The 20,820-nt window shown below is 40.7% G+C and overlaps 3 protein-coding genes across 4 annotated transcripts in view; all 3 read right to left on the bottom strand.

Annotated features, from left to right (window-relative positions):
- LOC117539297 (plakophilin-4-like) overlaps positions 1-3,625 on the bottom strand; it is a 13,096-nt gene extending 9,471 nt beyond the window's left edge. The window contains exons 1-2 of the mRNA XM_034205409.1: positions 3,192-3,625; positions 2,026-2,187 (exon numbers count right to left, since the gene is read on the bottom strand). Of these exons, the coding sequence (XP_034061300.1) occupies positions 2,026-2,145 (120 nt within the window). The 5' untranslated portion in view covers positions 2,146-2,187; positions 3,192-3,625. The remainder of the gene's footprint in view (positions 1-2,025; positions 2,188-3,191) is intronic.
- Positions 3,626-10,554: 6,929 nt separating this feature from the next.
- On the bottom strand, positions 10,555-16,492 carry cunh7orf57 (chromosome unknown C7orf57 homolog). Of its 2 annotated transcripts, none has more exons than XM_034205485.1 (8): positions 16,322-16,492; positions 15,391-15,456; positions 14,984-15,157; positions 14,612-14,699; positions 14,138-14,264; positions 13,431-13,495; positions 13,231-13,328; positions 10,555-13,143 (listed from the first exon to the last, which is right to left on the bottom strand). In XM_034205485.1, the coding sequence occupies exons 2-8, from the start codon at positions 15,446-15,448 to the stop codon at positions 13,085-13,087; spliced, it is 669 nt and encodes a 222-aa protein (XP_034061376.1). In that variant the 5' UTR covers positions 15,449-15,456; positions 16,322-16,492; the 3' UTR covers positions 10,555-13,084. The 2 variants fall into 2 exon arrangements, with proteins under 2 accessions (XP_034061376.1, XP_034061375.1); XM_034205484.1 differs by having other exon boundaries at positions 15,391-15,464; positions 16,322-16,490.
- A 729-nt stretch (positions 16,493-17,221) lies between these two features.
- LOC117539334 (four and a half LIM domains protein 2-like) lies at positions 17,222-20,386 on the bottom strand. The gene is made up of 5 exons (XM_034205482.1): positions 20,228-20,386; positions 19,476-19,650; positions 19,010-19,179; positions 18,248-18,434; positions 17,222-17,479 (listed from the first exon to the last, which is right to left on the bottom strand). Exons 1-5 carry the CDS (start codon positions 20,381-20,383, stop codon positions 17,328-17,330), a joined length of 840 nt encoding a protein of 279 aa, XP_034061373.1. The 5' UTR covers positions 20,384-20,386; the 3' UTR covers positions 17,222-17,327.
- Positions 20,387-20,820: the final 434 nt, after the last annotated feature.

Raw genomic sequence — 20,820 nt, 5'->3', positions numbered from 1 at the left:
CAGGCCCCGAACACAATGGAAGGCAATAGCTGGTGTGCTCCATTTAGCATGTGTAATGTGACATTTCTGTGGAGGAACTGCAGGCGGTGGATTTGCCGCTCGAACAGCGCCGTCGTCTGCATTTTAACACGGAGCAAGGTAAAGAAACTTGATTATCCTCCTCGCAGCCTGTTCAACAGTCTGAGACGCGCTACAGGATCAAATGTTTACCGTCTGGCAACTTGCCGTTTTAGAATTGCAATCATGCTGAGGGTTAGATGTTAGCTTTTAATCATCCGTATCTAGACGTCCTGTTATCAACACCTGATTAGGGAAATCAGTCCTTTTCTCTCAGGGTTATTACTGACAGTGCTGCGACTTCTTATAATAAAGGAATCAGAAGCACTTCATGCATCTCCTTCCATGCATGTGCAGGGGAATGATGCCGAACTCATGGATTCTCAGAAGCACAGCTGTTGAAGCATTCAATGTAATCGAGGGGTGGCCAAGCAGCTTCTTGTGTGTTCGGCGATAATCAAAGCACCATCAAGGACACCAAAAAAGTCTTTACTTGACATCAGAAGAGATCTAAGAGATTGAAAGTCAGTAGACATTATAAGCCTTTTAAATAGCAATCTAGTTTCAAACCGAGGGACTAGCACAGGCGTGATTAAAAGCAGGAGAATAGACAAACTGATGTTGAGGGGATAGAAAGCAGCATAGAAATAACAGTGGGAAGGAAAGACAGATGGACGGTGCGTTCACACCACAGCTGCAACTGTCTCTCACATTCAAAAACAAAAAGTTGGCGGAAGAAAAAAAAACAGATCCCTGACTGTCAGTCCATATCTACAGTCCACGCTAAAAATATACCAGGGAGACGTTAATTAAATGTTACATCATTTAAGCACAGATAAGTGAGATACTGACGTTTCTCTATTCAGGGAGAAGCAAAACTGCCATGAGTGAAAAAAAACACTTTAATTACACCGCTGTCAGTTTGTTTAAAGGGCCTTTTCTCACAGGATGAATATTACCTGCAACGTGTTAGACCTAAAGAAGATATGTTCATTCTTAATTCAATGCAAATCTGCCATGCCCCTCATCTTTCAAATCAAAAATACACTGCAAAGGACATGACACGGATCAGCGTTTTGTCAATGTGCTTCCCATTTTCCGATTGGGACAACATGGAAATTCAGGAGGATCATCGTCGCATAAAGACCCAATACATTGCAGTCTCATCTGGAGATCATCCTCAGGATTTACACAGTACATTTGAGGGAATCACAGACTTAATTCATCCTGTGAGTAAGGGCGGGGCCAGAGGGGCAGTGTTCCCCCCCGTACCACAGTCAGACAGTCATTGATGTACTACTGGAAAATAAAGCACTGGGAACAGATCCATGGACCACAGCCTCTGTCTGAAGTGACAGTTAACATTTCTTGTTGGAAATCAACCATATAACAACAAAGAGGCGCAAAATAAATACATAGAGATACCGAAGAGATGCAAAATATCTACAAAGAGATGCCAAATGTCTACAACGTGATTCAAAACCACTATCAAGCCACGAAAATGATTCGGAGACACTAAAGGACTACAAAGACATGCAAAATGACAACAAACAACACTATTGCTTCTAAAGTCTCTGGTCTGGGGGTCTTGTTCTTCTTTTTAAGGATGTGGGGCCTCTTGGTTGTCTTAACCCAGGGCCCCATCGTCTCAAATCGGCCATTAACCTACACTCATTCGCAGATACAAAAAGAAGCTACTTAATAATTGTTCATCTTATGTGTTCAGTTGAACTGAGTCAATTATGTGAATATTTAGATTATTTGAGGTGTTTTTTTAAAGACATTTTCCTAAAGTTACATGGGTAACATTTGGAGTAACTAATATGTGTCTATCCTTAGAAGAAGTAAGGAAGGTCAGCGTGGCTGCAGCCTCAAAAGTGAATAAGTTGTTGGATAAATGACCAAGATGTGAGAAAATAAAACGTAAGCAACAGTCAGGGTGTGAATGCAGCATCTCTTGCCTCCTACCTGCTCTTTGACGGAAGCCAGGAGGTTGGTGGTGGTGGTGGTGGTGGTGATGTTGCTGCTGGCGTTCGGCCCCTCTCTGCCCACCATGGGCCCTTCCCCCTCTGCGTCCCCCTCCTCCATCTCCCCCCTCGGTGCTGTATTCCAGGCTGCTGAGGCTCCTCTCTGACGCTCCAGAAGGACGACAAGGCGGTTAGTATGTAGACGTGAAGGAGACAACAGAAAATCACTGTCCGGGCCCCGGGGGCCTCTTAGGGTGTCAAAGTGGGACTGTATGGGTTTAAATAATCCTGCAGGGATTCTTTCTGACCTGCAGCTACTGTTTATTAAACCTCCGTATAACTCTGCGGGGACTCAGAGTTCATTCACAGTGACCTTATGCTATCTCTAACATTTTTACAATACCCAAATGAGGAGTTAGAGTGGTTGTAGCTTTGCATGCACCTTTCTCTGGGGATTTATAATAATAATGCTTCTCCTTTATCTGTATTTTTAATCTTCTTTGGCATTATGAGGCTATCCAGTAGGGATTTAACCCACACTGACACATGTTAGGGTATATTTCACCGCAAAGCAATAGTTTTACGATGTAAGTTGTATCCCAGTGTCAATTTGTTTATCGCACATACATCCACATATTTGTATATTAGAACAATAAGCAGTATTTATTCCACTGCACAGTATTTAATTTAACATTATGTATATCCTATTTTATTATTCATGCACACTATTGTATCATTTGCACTATTTAATTAACGTCTTAAGTATATTGTACACTGTTGGAAGAGCCTGGTTTCTAAGATGTTCATTTCCAACAAGATATTGTGCACACGACAATAAAGCCTTTGGATCTTGAACAGGTTATGCATTGCATGTGCAGGTGTGCATGCACGCTGCACAGAAAGCATTTAACAGCATGTCACGTTCAAGGTTTTTTTTCTCCCCCAATGCCATACTGAGCTCGAGCTATCCGCGAGGAGCCTTCATCATATGCTGCGCGCAGCCTGTCTGTCAAACGCGCACATCAATCACTCAACCAAGGACGAGGTCACAGCGACTCCCCGGACAGGACACCGGGGAGAGGGGCTGCACTGTGTCCCCCTCTCTGTGTCCCCACCTGGGTGAGAAAAAGCTGCGCGTTGCCTGCGAAGCGGCTCCGTGCGACTCACCGGCCAGATGTTGCTGTTAGAAGCAGGCCACAGCTGGCTCGATCCGTGCTGTTACGCATCCATCCTCCCGCAGGCGGCTGTGACAGCTACATTCCCCACGCACTGACGGAGAAACAAAACAAACACTCCCCGTGCACGTCCTCGCGTTCCTCTTTTGTCTTTTCTTTCGTTTATCCGGTGTTTGGTTTCAATGCGCCCATCTATCCCTGGCGTTGGAGTGTCACACAGCCACCCGCCCACCAGCCGCTGTTACCAATCAGCGGCGTGACGTCACCATGCGGTTACCGATCGGTTTCCGATACGCGGATCGATGAGGCGCGGATGCGGCGCGTTTGTGTCGCGGCGGTGTGAGGTGCGATGCGGCTCAGTGCAAACAGCGCGGCAGGAGGAGGGATGCAGCCTGCAGCGATACTGAGCGTGCGTGTGCGTGTGTGTTTTCCCCTCTACACACACACATTGCTATAGGCTTGACTGGTCCTAATGGGACTCCCAAAGCATAATTAAATAGCCTAGTTAAAGTTCATGAAGTACAGTATAAATGATGCAAGTCCATCTTCAACACTTAAAAAAACGTTACTCACCCCATTGACACACATTCATGTTTGTTTTGTATTTGCAAAATGAAAAGCAATATACATTGGGATTTAAAAATAGGAAAATCTATAATTGCCTTTTTTTTTTATCGTGTCTCTATTCCAAAAAAAACTGAATTGGATTATTTGCACATAGATAGTATAAAGATATTAAACAAATTGGGGGAAATTGCCCTTAAAGGTATCCTATCATGCAAAATGCACTTGTTGATGTCTCTTATACTTAAAGGGGACCTATCATGCAAAATGCACTTTTGTGCGTCTTTTATACATGAATATGTGTCCCTGGTGTTCCAGGGAACTCACCAAGTGTCAGAAAACACAACCCGCTCTATTTTCCTCCATACCATAGATAGACTGTATATAATGGACGTAGGGTCCGTGACGTCACCCATAGGATTCTGCAGTTGCCGTGAAGCCCTTAGTAGGCGGAGTCTGCCACTAACGGCTCGACAGTGACGTCAGAGTTCAACTCCCGCCTTCTCCTGCCTGCTCCAAATAAGGGCAAAGAGGCGGAGCCGAGGCGGGACCTGCTGCCACCGAGCTGGAAGTTCCAGAGCTAGATGAAGCTACCAAGCTAAGCTAACATGCTCCCCATCTGCACGCTGCCGTCGCATTTTACGTTTCTAAGGTAAGCGGACATGAAACTATTCAGCAAAACTATAAATAATAATCTAACTTATTGAGTTTTTAGCATAATACTTCAGAATCTTAAAACCCCTTAACGTTTGTATGCAATTGTGCTAAATTCAACACTGGAATCAAGCAAATATTAATATGTTTGCATGACATTAGTTATTTATATTTTGATATCACTTAACTATACGTTTAATACATTTAAGTCAAGCTAAGGTACATGTGATGGTAGCTAGTTAGCGCTCTTACCTGTGAGGCCTCCTCCAAACAGCATAATAACCAGACTATCATTAAAACTAAGTACCAGTTCTAGATCCTTGACTTTAGACAAACAATTCAAAAGACAAAATGTATTTAAAGACCAATCTTTATTTGAATGTGCCTCTTAACCTGAGATATTAGTTATACAGTAATAGTATTGACAATCTAAAAAAACTGAGCAACTCAACAGTCAACTTTATGTTTCTTATTGTCTAAAGCATTTATTATTTTCATTTTTCCCCTCTCATATTCAGTGCGGACGGATTGAGACAGCATGGTGTCCAGAGAGCTGCTGAGACTTCAGGGAGAAACCTCCGTGTGATGGACGTCCTGTCTGTTGGTGTGGAGAGGACTGAGGGTCTTCCCTCTGCGAGGAGGACTGAGGGTCTTTCCTCTGCGAGGAGGACCAGGCCTGATGGAGGAGCCCATGCTGGGCACAGCTGATACCAACTGCACAGGCCTAGTCTGTCACTTTATTTGACTAAATGTGTTTACTTATACATTTAATAGGTTTACACCTTCTGTCCATATGTGCTTTTTATTTTAAACATTTGATTAACTTTTGGTTCACATTTCAATAAATTGTATTTGTATTTGCACTCCTTTCGTCCATCATTCTTACTGAAAATGTTAGATTACACATTCACATCTGACTGAAGATTGGCCCCATTTATTTGTGACGTTGCAAACTCTGCGGTACAAGGCACAAGTGATGTGAAGCTCATAAAGCGAGGCAAATAGAAATAATCAGCGGATGGAGTGTAGATGTGGAAATAGCTGCATTCGATCAGCTGACTGTTTTTACCATAAAAGTAGTTTCTTAGTGAATGTCCTGTACTGGTCTTAAAATCTCATAACATCAGCTTTTAATGTTCCTCTTGGATGTTCTTCTTGACCCTCAGAGAAGGAGAAAATGTCGTGTCTTTCAGGCATGTCCTTTCCTAACAAAAATGACAGGAAACATAAAACATATTATTGCAGAACAAGTGTGTTATTTATGAAAGCGGTGTGTTTGTGTGTTTAGGGGCTGTAGATATAATTATTTTGTAATTGTAATGTTTTTTGTTTTATTTTAACAGTGAGCTACAAAGACAATCAGATTATGAATGAACAGTATGAAGTTCATCAACATTGAAATATATGTTATCAAAATAATATTTAACTGTTATCAAAACGTAGTGCAACTGTAGAAGCTTGCTCTGTTGTCTCACTGAAAGAATAACTTTTACCACGTTTTTTACAGACAATATTGAGAGATAAATAGTAGCAGTTCTCACTATGTGTTAAATATCTTTGCCTTCAATACATTAAATTAGAAAGCTGACAAAGTCATATTGCTAAATATCTAAATGTAACTTTTTGCATGGAAAAAACCCTCAACTTAACTGATGTGTAGGTGATCTAGTATTTAGTATTGTTTAATGGAATGTATATCAGTGTATTCAAGTCAATACTTCATTCATTTAAACCAATATCGTTCTTGATTCTTTGTACAGTATGAAAAAAAGAGTCTTTGTACTGGTGCTGAAGTTCACTGCTGTGAGGAGTTCAGTTCTGTCTCTCACTCTCTGGTCCAGCCTGTCTGCATCACCTGGGCACCTTAAACAAACAGATATATATATTAGGGCTGTCAGTCGATTAAAATATTTAATCGCATGATTGTCCATAGTTAATCGCGATTAATCGCACATTTTTGATCTGTTCTAAATGTACCTTAGAGGAATATTTTTCAAGTTTTTAATACTGTTATCAACATATGAGTGGACAAATATGCTTTATGCTAATGTTTATTATCATTTGAACAATGACAAATATTCTCATGAATATTAAACACAACAACCTATGAACATTACAAATATTCGCCTCAATTCAACCTGGAACCTCTCTCATACAATAATACAATACAAATTGTGTGTGTGTGTGTGTGTGTGTGTGTGTGTGTGTGTGTGTGTGTGTGTGTGTGTGTGTGTGTGTGTGTGTGTGTGTGTGTGTGTGTGTGTGTGTGTGTGTGTGTGTGTGTGTGTGTGTGATGGATCGTTGGCGCTATGTGCAACTCAAGGCATAGGCCTATGCTCGAACGGGAGCTGCCTGGACGCTGCAATCATGTTGCGCACTATTCGTGCTGAGTGTGCTGACTTTTCGTACGGCTTCCTGCATAAAGTCAAGTGCTCGGCGCAGTTGTGGCGAAATGTCGCTCCTCTGTTTTCATTTAAACAGCTCCTTATCCGTTAGCGCAGCTAGCTAGCACCAGATGCTAACAACAACAATGCACGTAAGGTCTCTCTCTCGCTCGCTCGGGCCACACATACACGCACCCTCCCGGTCCCCCCAATAGCCAGTCGGTGCCTGCCAGTGAGCGTGGAAGTGTGGTCTGCCACAACCGGGCGGCAGGAGCGGGGCTGTCAGCATCAGCTTGTAGATGGTATTTTAAACTCGATGCGCTCTGAAACTACGGGGCGGCCGAGGAAAAAAAATACACATGCGTTAATCGCGTTAAAATAATTAGTGGCGTTAAAAAAAAATTGCGTTAACTTGACAGCCCTAATATATATATATATGTAAAGTACCATGTGTACAAACAATATAACTGATTCTCTTCTGTTGAACATGTTGGATTGTGTATTGTCCGAGTCAGGGTCCTTTTTATTTTACTGTAACTTTGGAAGTTGTGTTACCAATGCTTACTGTTTATTTGATACCAATTTGGTAATGCAATTAATAAAAACAACAAGGTTTGTATTCGTTCTTCAGATGACTGTGACGTTAAAGGTGGGGTAGGTACGTTTCAGAAACCGGCTCGAGTGCACTAAAATTTGAAAGTACACAGCCGAAAAGAATCCGCCCCTTCCTTACAGAGCACCTCCTCCAACACACATGAACGCGCACATGACGTCAGCAGACTGATGAAAGTGGCCGCCTGTTGCTGGCGAGTCATCGAAGTACTGCTGCAATGCACGCCCAATGACGGCACAAGATACATTTGTGCGTGCACGAGATGGAAGGCTGACAGACAGGTCGGCAATCCAATTGGATTGGTTGTACTTGTTACAGTATTACGGCTTCCACAGATGAAATTTTTTTATGGATTTTTTGTCAAAGCACTTAACATATTCATTGCTACCGGGATGTTAAGAGCATTCCATGGAATATAACAAAAAGTGTATCTCGAGCCGGTTTCTCAAACCTTTAACGTGTAAGCTCGATAATGAACTCCAGCTCAACCAACCATATTGTAATATCTAAGTAATCATCTTGAAATATGACATTAATAATTGTAATATATACACATCTTATTGTGAGGTTGATTTCACATACACTACTTCGACATTAGCTTGTCTACATACTTGAGCATAGCCAATTTAAATTAACCTTAGATGCATACAGTTCCTACCTACATAATAAAATATCTCTAAGTTACAAGGATGTAACCTTATTTTATCAACCTCAAACAGAAGCCGTTTGTTCAACAGTATTATCCCACTTAACGCTTAACACTTGTCTATTTCGTTTTAACCTTTATATATACAGTCTATGATTTTAACTTGGAGGCTACGATTAGCATCGTTGGCACCGATGGAGCTACCACTAGCTTACATGCTAACCCAAGCCTTACCATTCATTACGTAGCTGATTAAAATCATTAACACATAAATAAAGCACTCGAATTTCACTTATCGCATTCATGCACCGTCTGTTTTAACCGCAGAGCGAGTCACAATAGTCCGATATATAGGCTAAGCATGAAGAACAAACAACCACGGCAAGTTGTTAAACAAGTTGTGTTTTCCTGGATGAGCTGAGCAGGCAGAGTCCCTGTAGCTTCACGGAGAAGGTAGCAGAGAGACAAGAAGCTAACAGCGACAGTCACTTCACAGAGCCGTCACTCAATGTGACCACGCCCTAATTTATGCACACACTTTAAGACCTAATATAAATAAAAGGGTCGCGTTAGAAAACAATTCACTCACAGATCCATAATCATGAAGGTGGCATCTAACTATATCGATAATAAAAATGTATGGAGCCAGGGGTAGAAACATGTTTTTTTCTGCTGTAAAATTGGGCATTTTAACATGGGGGTCTATGGAAATTGCTCCTTTCTGCAGCCATCGCCTATCGGCTAATATATGAACTGCAGTGTGTGGCACTTCCGTATTGGCTTCCCGGCTCTACCCCACAGTTTGCCGCTTGCTCCATACCCAAATCTCTAAAAAAAAAAAAAAGGGGCTGCAACGGATCTGATACAGACTGATCCAGATTTGAACACTGTCCTGACGTCAGCGCTACGGCTATTGGTCAATTCTCCACCTATCAGGAGAATGAGAGGTTGGGCCACGGCCAGCCATTGCTGCTCGAAAGCGCTGGAGACGCTGTAGTACATATGCCAGGCCTGTAAGTGGCGCTGTAGTCTGCCACAAAAGCAGCGAAGAAGACTTCCCTTGCATGGTTGCCCTTCTGTTTATTCTCCGCTGTGGCTCTTTTTCTCCCTCCCCGAGGCAAGCTTTTGCGCCTCCTGCTTTAAAACAAATGAATAATGACTCTATATAATCATATTTTCCCCATAATGACCGCTTTGCTGCACATTATCCCGCTTATTACATGGCCACATTCTCAACAAAGTAACGACATGACTCCCAATATTAATTGAAATGCTTTTATGGATTTAAAAAATGATTTTATTGATTTAAAAAATAGTTGTATGTATTGACTTAAATTGACATGCATCCGCTAAGAAAAATAGTCCGTTATTACTGTTTGAACTAACTGCTTCGATAGTGTTTTTGAGGAGCTTCTTGATTACAGATTTGAAAACATCGTTGCTTGCTTTAAAAGTAGCACAATTCATTATGTCAAACCTTGGAAAGTATCTAGATATCCCTGCCCTAATGCCAAAGTAACTGCCAACTCCCCTCTCCTGCAGGGGGGCGTGGTCAGTTGCAGCTCACAGAATCAGCCCCCTGCAAAAACAAGGCTGGAAAGAGCAAATAGAGCGAAATGAGGCATGGCTAAAATGCAGGATCTGTTTGGTATTTTGAAGAAAAAAAAAGATTTATATACTTTATAAAAGGTATGGCCCTACAATATATGTTTCAAATATAGCATGATAGGTCCACTTTAAATATGTGTCCCCGGTGTGTCAGGGAACTCACAACGTGTAAGAAAATAAAACCCTCTCTCCGTACCAAAATCTCTAAAAACAGGATAGGCTACAACGGCGCTGATCCAGATTTGCGTCCGATATGACGTAATATCGGAAATGTTGCTATCAGAAACAATGTGTGACGTGTTTTGGACGCAATATGGTTTTTGTTTACATTAGCATCGCTAACACTCAGAGCTAACCTGTACTGGAGAGAGTATGTGTAAAAAAACTCACCTTGTGGTAAACCCGCAAGAAAATAAGCATTTGAGCTCCATACTGTTTCAGATATTATCATTGAAGTGGTTTGGAACATGATATGGCGTTTAATCACAGCATTTAGCTCACAGAACTCAGTGTGCCTGGTGCTCAAAAGGGGGCGGGGCCAGCAGAGAATCAGCCATTCTCTAACAGGGCTGAAATAGAGGGATATGAGGGTTGTCTAAAATGCATTATCTGTTTGGTATTTAGAGCAAAACACATGTTTTTTATATATCTGATACCCATAATATATGCCTAAAATAGCATCATAGGAGATCTTTAAGGGAATACACTACACATGCTGTAACTTTAACACCTTATTTCCTTTTAACAATCGAGTGGAAGCGAAGAAAAACCGGAAATGCTTGGAAAATCTCTTCTTTGCATCAATTAACATAATGTGAAGCATGATATTTAAGTAACGTCAAGCTAGCGAGTACAACATATTTAAAGAAGGAAACAGCACACAAAGTACATGCACATGCCCATTTATTGAAATTATAATTGAGAGTCTGTGCAATCATCACGATAAGCGGGGTCTTACATGGATTTTCTCCTCACTACACACTTCTGTTTAAAAAGCTGCTTCACACTCTTCTGGTACATTTGCATTTTAAAAGTAAACTAATACCACTTGCAGATACAATAGCAAGGGGACGACAACAAGTGAGAATACTGGAGGGAGGATGCTGCAGAGTTAAGCCACCAAAGTTTCCCACTATCGGTTTGTAAACTGATATACAACCAACTCACACGGGGAGAAGAGGAAGCAAAACATTATTTTAAACTGCAGTATAATTAACATTCCATACAAATAAGCCTTTCCTGCAAAGCAAACAATATCCAAAACAAAATCCAGTGCATCGATTTTGGACACTTGACACTTTTTAATACCACATACAGATACATTATGCATCAATGCTTAAATATATATAGTGTTGAAATAAAAGTGACAACCCTTAACCGGACAGCTGTGTTGACCACTTCCTGTAAGAGTTTTGAAGCTAATAGTTTTTAAATGACTTTGTTACTGCTGCATCATTTCTGGGAGGAACTGTTACACCCAAATGAATCACTTTCCCTTTTCATTCATAAGAGCATTTTTGCAGCTCTACAATTTGTTGGATTAGGATTTTGCTGTCAGTTCAGTCGAGCTAAAAATGTAATGACTCAAGGCTGAACTGTCCATCAAATGTAACAGACATGTTTTGACTTTGTGAGATATCCTGAGTCAGAATAATTCTAAAATACCCCACGAACAAGCCGAGGATAAAGAGGTACATTATTTCTACTGTCTGCTAGGGTTTGGGAGTAGTTTGGCCAACTGTGAGGGCACTCAAAGCATAATGGGGAAAACGATCTGGCTTCTACACCAGCAATAATAAAAAACAAAAAAGGTGAAGAGTGCTGACTGTTTTTGCAGCTTTCAACTTAATTCAAGACCCTTATAGTACCACAAAGTTAACAATTTAATCTCCATTTCGAGATCAAAGTGTTAAAAATAAACATTTGCCCGACCATGATCTAGACAGTGTTAGCTACAAATAAAATACACTTAAAATACATTTAGATCATGTTTTCGAGTTAAATGGAATGATTAGAAAAGGAAATGGCACATTCTTAATTCACATGTTTTTTATCTAAACGACCAGCAGCTCATACATTTTCAATGTTTCAAATGCAGAAATGTTGCCGCAGTAAACACGTCTCATCTGAGCCCAATAAACTCATCAGATGGACAAACATGGGACAGTGGGTTTGGTGTGAGGCTAACGCTAAGTTATCCTACTGAAAAAAAACACTGCAAGAGCAGGGAAAAACTGCTTGGTTGGCATGTTCAGAACTCACGTTAAAACTGCCTTAATCTTCACAGGGAATTACTTGTGCTGAAGGTGGCCGTTCTCCCTACATTTCAAAGAACTCCTTATCTGTTGTTGCATGAGCTTGGGGTCTATTCGGCTGAACGGGAATGCAATAACATAACACTGAAGGGCTTTAAAACGTAGAGGAGACCCAATCTAGTTCCTTCATTAGCTTCTGACGCACTTGGCATTATTACTGATTCACTTTCTGGTAAAGACGAGAAAATTCATATTGCAGCAACAGAATGGATTCACCCTCTTCTGGTGACTTGTAAACATCTTTTAAGGTAATTTAGTGTTTCATTACTAGGCGTCTTCTTAAAGGGCTTGTATTCTAATTATTGGACTAAAAGCAGCATAACAATGCAGCTTGCACAATCAAATAAGGCATATTTCTTAGATTTTAGGGAGTCAAAATGAACACATTAGTCCGGGGAGTGTTAAGAAGGGCAACCTTTTGCAAAGCAGAACGTAAGGAGTTATTATTGGCGCTTTTCTACCAAACAAACAGGGCTGCTGCGACCATCAGTATGCACTTTGCAAGCGGGGGGGGGGGGGGAATCCTCTCCACCCCTGCAGCCGGAAACACACAACCATCTGACTTCTCTTCACAGAGCCCTTCATCTAAACAAATAATATTCCACGTCACTGTAACCACATTTCATTAGCACAAACACTTTCAATTCACCAACTCGATCTTCATACAACCAGGGAGGGAAACTAACACCAGCCAAAAGCAGGTGGACTTAATCCGGCTGGGGAGATGAACTCCACTTTAAACTCAAACTGGCGAGTGAAACAGCTGGGGGTTTTCACTCAGCCAGTGTTTCGTTGAGTTAGTTTCCTGCCCTGTGCACAACCCGTCTTTCAAATCGAGCAACGACAACACAGAAATTAAAAAAAAGAAAATACCGCGAGCACCGAAACATCTACTCAACAAAATCCGGGTGAATTTTTACAAATTAACGCAAATAAATAGAGGACCGTACCTTTTGCATAACCACGAGTACAAAACCTAACAGTCAGTGGATGTACAATTAATGAGTGAATCTGAGAGGGGGGGTGATGTGTTCGTGGATCTGTGGAAACCAAGAACTAGTGTTAGGACGAGCCCCCTCTCCCTTCAGAGCACAACGTGCACTACTCCAGATCTTCCACGTCCTCCGTCATGGTGGTGCTGGTCTGTTCTGAAGTCACGCCTGGAAGGAAATATAATATAACATTAATATTTTTCACAACATTTAAGCTAAAACATGGCTGCAGACCAGAAGGAAATCATTGCGTACTTGATGCGTCGTCGTCATTATTAGGAGTCTTCTTCTCAATGTAACCATGACTCAGCAGTTTGGTCATGCTGACAGGGGGAGTTTTCTTCTCGTAATTCCTGCAGACGACCACAAAATGAGTGACTTCCCTAATGATAAATCAATTGAATCTAGGTAATTGTGAAGTCTAAATATATGCACTAAGATTTTTTTATACTCACGTTTTCTTGTATTGGCTGGTCACGATCAGACCACCCAACTCATCGGCAACTCCATCGGGAGACATCTGTGGATTCAATAGTTTCCTAGATTAATGCTTGTTTTTTTATCACACTTACTTAAAAAACCTGAACGCAGCAGCCACTTTCGGATGAAGCAAATGATGAGTGGGAATATAATGTTAGATGCAATTTGTCATGCAATGGAAAAGGATTAAAGAAAGTGGAATGAAAAAAACAGACCCAACAGCAGCAGCCAACAAAATCATTGTTTATTCTCTCATTTCTCTCAAAACACTGAAATTAAAGAGAAACTATCCAAGAAGTAAATCTGACAGCTACTCTGTGAAACTACATTTCATGTGTTACATTCTGATGAGGAAACCTCATTCAGTATCAACAGTTTTTACGACTTCCAAGAAATATGGAGGTTAGTAGTTTTCAGTTATACAAAAATAAGAACAAAATGTATAAATGATTACTGGTCCAATCAATGCATCACTCTCTACTTACCTGAAGCCTTTACACATTTCTCCACAAAGCTACCGCACCGGCAGAAAATGAAACCCAAATGAATTCAAACCAAAGAGCGATTGTGACGATGGAGCAAAATGAAGTAAGGGAAAGGTGGTGGTAAAAATGTGAAATTTTAAATAAAAAGGATGAAGACACGGTATAAATGTTGGGGATGACTAGTTTGGTTTATTCACCTGCTCTTTATCAGGGGAAAATCTATTGTCTTTTTCCCAATCGGAACCGTTATCAGTGCCAAACGGTGCAGCAAGAGGCTGCATGCCCGCCTTCATCTGGCTGTCGGGAGACGTTGCTTTGCTCCCGCTGTAAGCACAAAACCACGGTGACATACGATGTTACTGCTGGCCACTTAGCACATTATGGGATATGTTGGCTGTGGCCCGTACGCTTGGCTTTATGTGGCTTTTAGGAGGATCAAGGAGCATTTAGGAATGTTTGTTACCTTCACCAGTTTGATGATAACAGACTTGGAGTGGTTAATCAATACTCTAATTTACTGAAGGATTTTTCCTTTACTAAGTTTGATATTTGTTGAATAATTATTAAACACACATTGTTAATTGTTATGACACAAATCCATTGTTTCAACATGCACAGATGCCTCTCCACTTTGTTATAGTTAGCTTATTCCTGCCTAAACAGTGACTCACTTCTTTGACCCATTGCTCCCGAAGAAGTTGGATGGATTGTAGGCCTTCTTGGGTAGATCATTATTGTCATTCTCATGACTCAGCAGTCCTGCAGAGGGAGAAACCACGTTTAAATTAAATGCTGCCAGCGATTAGGAAATACGATGTGGTATCTCACCTTTAAAAGCACAATTTGATATTTCAATTGCCGTTAAATATCATCAGAGGGGTTTAACAATAACTCGTTTTGGTGGGTTTTTAATGCAAAAAAGGCAGAAAATGTTGTTGTCTTTTTTTCTGTTTAACATCCCATCAAAGCGAATATTTGTGGGTTTTGAAAACAAGGCCGAAAGACCTTTAACGAACACATTTTAATTTGAAAGAAATATTTACCTTTGTGTCCACCCCCCTTTGCGAGTTTGGTATAGTCCGAGTCTGAAGCAAAGATCCCGACCCTCCGCCCGCTGTTCCTCTCCTGAGGGGAGGTTTCATCGGCAGTCTGGGACAGACCTGGGATCTGGGATGTTGGCCCAGTGGCACCCTCGACCACAACCGCAGTCTTAATTCCTGCAATGACATGAGAATTACATCTGTGGCTCCTATTATCAACAAATTCATCAAAGCAAACATCCACATCTCAAATGCACTGCATAATCAGGGAGCAACAGCTGCAATCTCACTCGGCTAAAGTCATTTTGAATTCAAGGGATAATGGATTTCAGATTTTAAAAAGTGTTGAAAAATAGGTTTAAACATTTTAATTAAATTGGAGATTGAACCAGAAAACGTTATGCAATTACCTCCAGGCTTAGTCCTCCGGTGGTTGGGTACAGCAGCACTCATTTTATCAGTAGACATCTGAAGATCTGATGACCTAACACATGACAGATGTAAGGCCACACCCCACTAATGAACATATGATATAAATGCAATCCTAAAAGAAAAGCTTTTAAAAATCAGAAAAAATACAAAACTCAAAGCACCACTTGTAGCACCTAAAATGTCCTCTTTTAAAAAGATGTCTTACATTTCTTTCCCCACCCATCTTTCTCCACAATGGACAGAGAGGGGCCTAAAGCCATTAAAAGGAGCTGAGACGTCTGAGATTGTTTTATTACATAATAGATAGTATGTGTGCCGAAGAAACCAAAAGTCAAAACTTTAATACAGAATAGCACATCGTGTTCAATAGGGATTGTAGCGTTAGCTGCTAGCATAGCCGTGTAAAATGATCGATTTATCTAATGGACTCTGGCCTTCTGCTCCCCATATGCATCTGAGCGGCCCATCTGCGCCTTTTCATCCAGATAGTAGCAGTTAGGATGATGTACATAATATTGTTAATCTTATTCGTGAAGGTAAAACTATTACAGACACCATCGACATGCAAGGCATACAAAAATAGTACATTAAATATTTTTTTAAAGATTTGATAAAAAGAAGTGCATAGCGTTACATGCCAGCTAGCATACAAATGTATGTTAACGCTACACACAATGTGTTGTCTATATATAAAAGCACACAATATATAGCGAGTTTCTAAAAGCATGTTTTTCTGCTGCATAGTTTTACTTAGCAATGTAGCTAACAAAGCCATGCTAATTTAGTTAGCCGCCTAGCTAGTTGCCGCAGTGGCTTTACAGCACCAACCTCACTTTGAACTGCAACGATGCTAGCTTCTACGTATGCACATAACGATACTACTTGCAGATAATCAGACACATATCTTACATTATACGTTGGTTTTCTTCCGTTGTTATTATTCAGCGGCTTCTTGCAATCAAATGCCGTTAGCTCCCTTGCAAAGACCTCACACACTTCCGGTGGCACCTGCTGCTGACTTCCTGCACGCTAAACAAAGATCGTGTATGTCCAACAAAATCTGACGTCATTTTGCAGACGATGGAGTTTTGCAAAGGGTGGAGTGCATATTCCAAAAGGGGGAAGAGTGAGAGCTCTTTCTCATTTTCAGAGGTGTTTTTACACGAAGAGACGATATTTGGGTGTTGAGACGCAATATACATAAACAGACATAATATTAACGGTTAAAACAGCAAACATAGTCAATTTAAACCTTTATTTATGACTTATTAGCATTTAATACTAAAGACAGTATGGTGTATTAGTAAGTGACAAACCCATGTATATTAATTAATCGATTACCAACATTTATAATTGTATTATTGTCCAAACATGACAAAACAAAACTGATCTGAGCTAAATACATAATGGGTTAGATGCACATTTTCTATTGGGTTATGAAAAATATTGTTTCCATGAGAAGCTGCATTGCTAACACACAAAAAGCATTAATTACATTCTAAAGGTCTTTATTATAATTTACAGTTGTAAACAGAATGTATTTAACTAGAATAAACAGTGTTAGAAACAGTATTAGTATTATTACATATAATAACTCATATAAATATATATTATATCCTTGTCATCAGATGTGCAATGAAACAACTTAACTATTAAATGCTGTAATATATATTTGAAAAATGTTTATAATGATGCTTCATTCCAAAATAACATACACACATGTGTTTCTTTGTAGAACATTGCTTTAAAATTAAAGCAGCATTCTTTGTAATGAAGACTTCAACTAATTCACATGAATCACCAGCGCATGCAGAAAACACCTTAGCAGTACTGTGAGTTAATGTGTGAGAATTAATGATAGGCAAGGAGAGGCAGTGCCAAATTTGACAAACTATTTTCCCGGCTTGGAAATGGCTCAGAAGTCTTTGACGCAGTCGGGGCAGAGGATGTCGTCTTTGCTTGTCTGGAAGCCTCGACCCACCAGAGACACGCAGCATCTTTTGCAGTTGAAGCAGTCGTTGTGCCACTGACGCTGCTCGAACGAGATGTACTTGCTGCCTCCGAGGCCTGAGATAAAAGCAACACAGAGGAGCCATGAGAAACCAACACAATGAGCTTGAACCTTACAGTCTCATGATCTCTGCTAACGTGATCATCCTTGAATTGATGGTGATTGGAAACACAGTGGGAAGAATATCTTCTGGGAAAGGTTACGTCGCTGTTAAAGTTCATATGATAATGCTTCATCTAATGAATCTAATGAGATAACCTTGTTGTATTTTCACCACGTCACATATTTATATTCATCTTTAAAGGTTTAAACAACTTCTTAGTGCATCAAATCTAAGTAGTACATAATCACATCTTAGAGGACTAAATGTGAGGTTCATTTAGCCATAACTCTTTGACTATATATATATAATATTTATAGAATGTGTCTTTTGCCAGTTCCTTAACTCTAAGAAATTGCTAAGTCACTGGAGGGATTCATTTTTGATGATTTCTAAAGATTGACCCTTTTTATGTAAACCTGTATCTATTTCTGAAGAGCAGCAACCACGTCAGCTTACTGAAATTAGATAGCAGTTTAGGGAGGATAAACTATCGTGTGAATCTGACAAAATTGTAATTGAATTGCTGAATGAATCAAAGATGTGGCTGAATGCCTGCGTGGATAAGAAATCTGGACGATAATGGTCCAAAAGTCTAGATAAAAGTTAACAAACCTGACAGGCCGGTAACAATGGCACCATGATACATTTAGTAACAAGTGAAAGTCTCTCTGTTGATGTAACTGATGATACATTAGAGCAGTTCAAAGGTTTCTTATTTTACCGCTGATCGGGGTGGAGCAGCAGGCACATTTCTTCGCGAACAGGTTGCAGAAGCAGTCGAGGCAGTAGGCGAAATCGTCCCGGGAGGTGAACCTCTGTCCGGCCAGCTGCTGCTTGCAGCCGATGCAGACGAAGCACTCCTTATGCCAGGGCTGGTCACGGTAATTCACTCCTCCGGTGGTGATTGGCTGAAAGAAATGAGTACATGACATGTACCATGTTTACCTAATGACATTTCAAAGGAGTGTGTTGCACTTTCACATCAGAACAAATATTTTAAATTGGACATTTTAGAGCTCCAATGCATGACTATATCCATACTGCAGTGTCATGCATGACTGTTGCTGATGCCAGATGACTAGCTACCAGTTCCAGCTTTCAGCACAAAATGTCATTCCTGCTCTGCCATCTGTTTCCTTCACATTCGAGTCTTATTTGCATTCAATGATAGCAAGCAGAGGAATGTGTCAGTTTGATGTAATTGTGCAGCCATAAAGTACATCAAGTTTTAATACACCACTCGACAGAGGCATCATAGTGCTATCGTTGAGCTTGCATTTACTTAAGCTACCCAGGGGACTTGTAAGGTAAAATCCTGGTTAACTTTGGCCTTAAATTCCTCTGAGGCCCAGTATTGATCTTGTTATCATCTCGGGGATGGAAGACGTTCTCATTAGACCTCGCCCTAACCTCAGGAGCATCAGGCAGAAACAAACTCAGCCTCTCTTGACACAATGATGTGGATCACAGTGTGTATTTGTACCTTTTTGCAATGCACACACTGCATGGCAAACTGCTTCTCGTAGCAGGGCAGGCAGTAGTGGTTGGCCTCCTTCTGGATGAATTTCCGGGTTCCCATTGGCTGCTGGCAACGGTTGCAGGTAAAGCAATTCTCGTGCCAACTTTTGCCCTTATGCTCCATCTTTTTGGAGCCTGTATAGCATTGGGGTGGGCAGATGAAGAAGAAAGGAATCACACTATCCTACTGGCATTCTGGTCAGCTTTAACCAATTACAGCTAATTTCAACGTGCTGATGTCATGTGAGCTCCTAAACTGCTGACCTAATAAAGAAAAAAGGCTTTGTACGGTAACATGGTTGACAACACATCTTGGAAGTGGTTGGATTTATGGGGGAACAAATATACACATGTTCAGAGTATTTAAATCTCAATTTCTAAACTGGTTTCATTATAAAAATAGCGACATAGAAGTAATAAGCTTCTCTCACCAGGCATGATGGTCTTGAGGCACTCGTGGCACTTGGAGGAGTACTCGTTGCTGTAGCACTCGATGCACATGGGGTTCTCGTCCTTGCTGGCAAAGGGCTGATCCACCAGAGAGCGGCTGCACTTGATGCAGAGGAAACAGTCGCTGTGCCAGTGTTGGTCCTTGTACGACAGATCCTGCACAGCCAATGAGAGGACAGGAAGTCTTTTAAGCTTTTGTATGTTCTTGCATGGAAAAGTTCAACAACTGTAGTCTGAAAACGTGTACAAGTTGAGTCAAAAAGACGTGAAACTAAAATATTATTCATTATACAACCTGAACAGCATGCTGGTTAATATGTGATTCATTTTTATTTGAGGTTATGTGATGAAAGCAAAACACTTTATTTGTGCATGAAGTTCCCACAAAAACTATTTTAAATGTAAAGAAATATTGGCAAACTTTCCCGTCATACACGAATAAACCGACAATGAAATAAGGTGGTTTAACAAGCTATCAATGTTGACATGTGATTTTTTTTTTTAAGATGATCTGCACGTACAAATTGGAAGATATTGATGAGGAGTGCATGCTCATGACTCGTATGTTCTGGTCCATGAAAACAACTGTAAAAGTAAATCATTAAAAAATACAGTAAAACTTCCCCATCCACAAGAAACAAGACCAAAACAGGTACAAGTTCATACGTCATAAAGTCTTTGTGGATTTGGGTGGGGAAAATCAAAGAGTGATATGTTGAATAATGAGTATTACCTTGCTGGTGCAGCCAATGAGCTTCTGGCACACTTCACAGCTGCTGGAGAAAAGATCCTCATAGCACTCTACGCAGTATGGGTTCTCCACCTTCAGGATGTACTTCTGCCCGTACAGCGTCTTCTTACACTCTGTGCAGTCGTAGCGCTCGGCCATGTTGACTGAAATCTGCTCTGTGAGTCTCCTCTCCTGCAAGATAAAGACATAACGGTGATGCAATCGCAGCCATCTAATTGGACATGTGGTCATCATCATGCCTTCATGGCCACGTGACCAGGTGAAGGCCTTGAGAAATTCTTGGAAACTTAATTGACATACAACAAATTAGCCCAAGGAATGTCCCTGAATGTGCCTCACTGCAGAGTCAATATAGTACTCTTTATTAATGGACGTAACGTGACCTTTAAATCCATTTGACTCAAACTAAGTCTTAATTTGCTTGGCGTCCTCTCAATTCCCCCTCAAGACAATTAAATGAGATTAAGACCAAAAGCTTTAATGGAGGAGGGGGACAGCAATAAAGAGAAAAGTACAAAATAAAGCAGTAAAAGTAATGCAAAGAATAACTATTGCAGACTTTCATTCTGCTGGAC

Source organism: Gymnodraco acuticeps, unplaced genomic scaffold (assembly GCF_902827175.1).
Source record: "Gymnodraco acuticeps unplaced genomic scaffold, fGymAcu1.1, whole genome shotgun sequence".
In the NCBI taxonomy this organism is placed as follows: Eukaryota; Metazoa; Chordata; class Actinopteri; order Perciformes; family Bathydraconidae; genus Gymnodraco; species Gymnodraco acuticeps.
The sequence above is the reverse complement of the archived record's forward strand: the minus strand, read 5'-3'. Positions and strand labels throughout refer to the sequence as shown.